The 5,233-nt window shown below is 43.2% G+C and overlaps 1 protein-coding gene across 1 annotated transcript; it reads left to right on the forward strand.

Annotated features, from left to right (window-relative positions):
• Positions 1–1,353: 1,353 nt before the first annotated feature.
• Positions 1,354–2,980, forward strand: map1lc3cl (microtubule-associated protein 1 light chain 3 gamma, like). The gene is made up of 4 exons (XM_062393821.1): positions 1,354–1,520; positions 1,630–1,685; positions 1,789–1,895; positions 2,100–2,980. The coding sequence occupies exons 1-4, from the start codon at positions 1,463–1,465 to the stop codon at positions 2,287–2,289; spliced, it is 411 nt and encodes a 136-aa protein (XP_062249805.1). The 5' UTR covers positions 1,354–1,462; the 3' UTR covers positions 2,290–2,980.
• The last annotated feature ends 2,253 nt before the right edge of the window (positions 2,981–5,233 follow it).

Consider the following 5,233-nt stretch of genomic DNA (forward strand, 5'->3'; position numbering starts at 1 on the left):
GTATGAGTGGTGTGAAATGCTTTATGAATGTGTACGTTAATGTTTAAATGTGACATGGACTGTAAAGCACTTTGAGTGGTTGATATTGTTGGTGTAGCAGTCAAGAGGTGTTTTCCGTTATTTAATCAGAAATTAATAAAATATTCATATGATAATAACTTTAAACTGAGGGGACCAACCTTCAGAGGAAGGGAAATAAGCCAATTCACTTTGGCACATTCGGTCTCATAAAGAATTACTATCAATATAGAACTCTGTTAAATAACTTAACTTGATGAATATAACCAAAATCACCACATCAGTAGTCAGCAGAGGTTGAATGGTTTGGAGTTCTACTGAGCAGATTCATCATTAGCCAAATTTAATGTGAATGAACGGATGAAGAAGGCCCAACAATATAAAAGTAGATAAGTAGAGTCTATTTACCATTTAAGTAAAAGCAACTGAATCTGAAAAACAAGCAGCTATAGGGAAGTAAATGGACAGATACTCAGTTCCCATTTGCTGCTACAGTTTGGAGATACTGCCCCTGAAAGACATGTGGGGGGTGTAATAATGATGATGATTATCGGAGCATGGCGGTGAGGTCAAAGGTCAGGATTTAACTTAATGTTTGCAAAAAATCTTATCACGAAGGAGGCACCAGCCGTGTCTGAAGACTTAGGGTACTTTGGATCATCACTGTCATGTGTTGGTTATGCTCTACATATGCTGGACTGCCCTCGTTACTCTTGTGTCTTCACTTGTGTTTCCCTCTGTGTGTGTGTGTGTGTGTGTGTGTGTGTGTGTGTGTGTGTGTGTGTGTGTGTTTGTGTGTGTGTGTGTGTGTGTGTGTGTCTGTGTGTGTGTGCGTGCGGGTACGTGAAAGTGGAGCTGTACTGTTTCAAGAAGATGCGAGAATGCTCTGCGAGATAACCAGTAAGTGTGAATCTGTTCTGAACCAGTGAGGGGGGAACATACACACACAAACACACTAACACACATGCACGCACACACAGAGTCGTGTCTCCATTACTTCAGAGTACATTACATTGACTTACATTGACCCTAAACCTGACCCTAAAACATGTCTTCATCTTAAAATGTAATGATTTTCGTTGTAGGGATTTGCTCCCATTATGTGACTGTGGTGACTGATTTAGGTCTCAACAACATACTTAATAACTGGACCATACACACACACACACACAGTCACACACACTCACTGATGCACCCCTGCATCCTCGCGCTGCCCACCAGGCCTCAGCCGTGGCAGTGTGGTGTTTTTGTTTGTTGGTGTCACATTTGGACTCCTCCCAGCTCCGCAGCCTATAAAACTCCACCGCTCACAGCTTCTCAGTGGGGTTTGCTTACTTCCAACCCGAGGGGACTTCACTGTCAGCCTGGGCTAAGCCTCCAACCAGTGCCACCATCCTCCATCCCCACTGGTCTCTGCAAACCGCCCCAAGCAACAAAGAAAAAAATGGCTCCTTTTGAGAAATCCATGGAGATGATGCCCTTCAAGCAAAGGAGGTGTCTTGGTGAGTAATTTTCAGATCGTTATTCAATATTCTTTTGTCAGCGGTTTGGCTGTACAGTTTATGGATCTGTCTTTAAAATGTGTTAAAATTTGTACTAATCTCTGTGTAGAAACAAGAAAAGATGAAGTGAGCAGCATTCGCTCTAAATTCCCCAACAAGTTACCTGTGAGTTAATTTGATTCAGTCATTTTACAAAGTAAATGCATTTAACGCCTAGTTTTGCTATTTTTTTGCACCACTGGCTGAACACTGGTGTTTTTGTGTTCAGGTAATTGTTGAACGTTACATCCGTGAAAAGAGTCTCCCCCTGTTGGACAAAACAAAGTTCCTGGTTCCCTTTGAGCTCACTTTGGGTCAGTTCCTCTGCCTGCTCAGGTAAATGATCTGTGAAACTGTGTTATACATCTATCAGATTTTTTCTCACCTTCTTTTCTCCTCAGTTCAACCCCTCCTCCTTTTTCTTCTCCCGGGCTGTCCGACTTATTGCCTGCTCACCTCTGCCTCCTACTCACTCTCTCCCCCTTTTTTTTCCTTGGTGAATCTGCTGTTTCCTGACTTTTCATCACTTCCTCCTGTCAGGAATAAGATTGACTTGGAGTCTACACAAGCCCTGTTCCTCTTGGTGGCAGAGAGGAGCATGTCCTCTATGTCCTCCAGCATGGGAGATGTTTACTCTCGCCACAGCGACACAGACGGCTTCCTCTACATCACCTACGCCTCGCAGGAGGTGTTCGGAGCAGCCCAGCCAGCCGCCAGCCAGCACTGCTGAGCGTGAGAAAGAAACAAAATGAACTGAACCCAGACTGATGGTGCACGGTGACGCCACACAAACAAGCAAGGACCGACCGAGCCCAGCCAAGACTGATTTGTCCACTTTAATACCCACAAACTGCATCTCATTCTACCTCATGAACCCGCTGGACATTTAAACACACGCAAAAATCACCTTGAATCCCAAGAATCAAAGACTGGACATAATAGGCCAAAAATCCCCCTGGTGAAGACATTTGTTTTAGGCTGATGATAATTTGATTTCTATCATTATTACATTACATTACATTCTATCAGGAGATATTAGGAGAAAAAACCCCAGATGTGACTTGTTGGAGATCTGTAAATCAACTCTGAGCATCGTGGTCACCCGCTGTTGTTTGAGCTTCAGTGCAAACGTCCCAATTTTCACAAACTTGCACAGCCAGTTCATGCAGGGTAAACAAACACCTTCTCCTTCTTCTCCACTCTACAAACAGACGAAATGCAGCCAGTGTCTTGCTGGTAATCAGGCCCCTTCTTAGCACTTATCTCTCCTTCTTCCTCTCTTTTCTCTGATCGACTCTTTGTCTCTGATTCTCTAAAAAATGTGAAATTGTACTCTAGACCTCACGCAGATCATTGCAGGGACTCTTGATGTTTTCTGTCTCCAGCTGTCACTATTTCAATAAAAAGAAAAGAGCTCTTGACCTTTGAGTTGTCTTGGTGTGAATTTCAGCTTAAATATCAAATTATGAAACACGACGCACTGCTGGTCCCTTTTACCTCACTTTGGTTTTTCTTGCTTGCTCGAAATGATGTTCCACAGATGTTTTGAGGTCATGATCATGAGATTTTGTCACGTTTAGCATCTAAAGCATCATTAACAGAGGTTGTTTTATAACATTCTGGGCTTCCTAGTGCATATGAGTATGAGTCAATTCCCTGTGCTCATAAGCTTTGTACTCATGCATCCAGGGGCCTCATTCCTCACCTGCCTCTGAGAAGTGGCACTCCCTCAACACAACGGCGTTATATAAGCTCGAGCCGGTGGACTATCTGCAGGGGTCAGTGTGTCAGAGGGCTGGTGGGGGCGATGGGGGGGAAACGTTATTTTTAGACATCCAAGGGACAATTGCGACCCAAAGACATGGTGAGGCGGCCGAGATAGAAAAGAGTCGAGGGAGTGACAGGAATACAGACGGAACACAAAGAATCAGAAGAAGAAAAACAGGGAGACGCAGCTCTGCATAAACAGTAGAAGAAAAGGAAGGAAGAGGGGGATAAAGAGAAGAGGGGGAAATAGTGACGTCCCTGCAGGAAAAAGGAAACAAAGTAAAGGAGAGATATAGATTGGGGGGGGGGGGGGGGGGGGGGGGGCGGGCACAGCTATCTAAACACACAGTGTACAGAAACGCATGCAGGGGCGTGCAGTAGGGCCCCCGCTCACTTCACACCACCGTGGCCATTCCAACAGCTTTCTGTCAATGTATTATCACCAGCAGAACAACAGGCACCACGGAGCTGCTTCCACATGTAAATCATCTTTTCTGACCACAGACGACTCAGGGTTGTCTTAGTTCACTCCTGTGCTTCATCGTCCCTATGACAGGATTTGACAGTTATCTTTTAAAACACCAAAATGCTTTACTCCCGATTTGAGGATCATAATCTCACATGACGCGCACAACATCTGCGTCAAATGACATAAAACATCATGGAAGTTCAGAGCAACACAACATTGTTACATCATAGCTGCAGTCTGCGGTGGTTATTTTCATACAGTTTATATAAAAGCAGATGAAATGTAAGGTTTTCACAGTCCGTCATGCTCCACATCATTTTCGAAAACTAGCTTCTGCATTTTGATGACATAACACGTCATAGGTTTATCAGAGCAACACACGTGTGTTCACCACTGGATTTTCATCACTGATTAGAAGATCGTCTGTCTCCACCAAGACCCTACAGTCTCCTTCAGTTCAGTCAAGCTGCACCAATAGATATCGGTCTGATTTTATTCATCAAGATCCATGAGATTTTTTCTGGGAAATTATTGAAAATGTTAAAAAAACTGCTTCTTACCTGAACGATACAATATCCTTCCACCAAGTTTCCTGATAGTCTGACAGGTAGTTTTTGTGTCATGCTGCTAACAATCAAACAAAGAGACTAAAACAGATGAAAACAGAACCTCTTGGTGGAGTAACACACTAACAGACATTCACCTTTTGATAGTATTGAGATAACATTGAGGCAAATCGATCTCGCTCTCTGTTACTGTTTAATTTTAGGGTATTGATATGTATTGTGATCGATGTTGTCAAAGATTATTTTGTATCTGTTATATGCAAATGTATAATGAATAAATGTCAGGAATCACAATTTATCAACATCAACATCCCAGTTGGAAAGGTGAACTGGTTTATGTTCACAATTCACTGTCTCTACAGCAACAAAACCATACATAGAGTTCCAACTGGCCCTAATATGACTCCACATCCAGACACAATACCTGTAATAACCAATCAAGACACAAGGGAGCGCCTCTGGACTTTATCTGGCAGGAAATGATGAGATGAGACAATACTGACTGACTATCTACTGGTTCTGTGAACACAAGTGTCCCGATGAAGGAGAAACACACGTCTCGCTGTGTGTCATGTGAAAATAAAAGGAAACACTGAGGTGTTGAGAGGCAGACCGATGCCCTCAACTCTGATTCCAGCTACAATTATCACCCTGCAATTACAGGCCTCCTCCAAACAGTGCAGTTTCAGTCTAGATTCATTCTTACCGAGCTCATATGAGGTCACTGTGACGTTTGACCACTGAAATCTAATAATTGAATCTTTGAGTCCAAGTGACAACTGGTCAAACTGAGAGGAAATTAGCTTGAAGCAACATGTTCAAGAAGCTAAAAACATTTTTTTTGTGAGGCCAGTGTGTTCTTGACCTTTGAC

This window comes from Platichthys flesus, chromosome 8 (assembly GCF_949316205.1).
Source record: "Platichthys flesus chromosome 8, fPlaFle2.1, whole genome shotgun sequence".
Lineage (NCBI taxonomy): Eukaryota > Metazoa > Chordata > Actinopteri > Pleuronectiformes > Pleuronectidae > Platichthys > Platichthys flesus.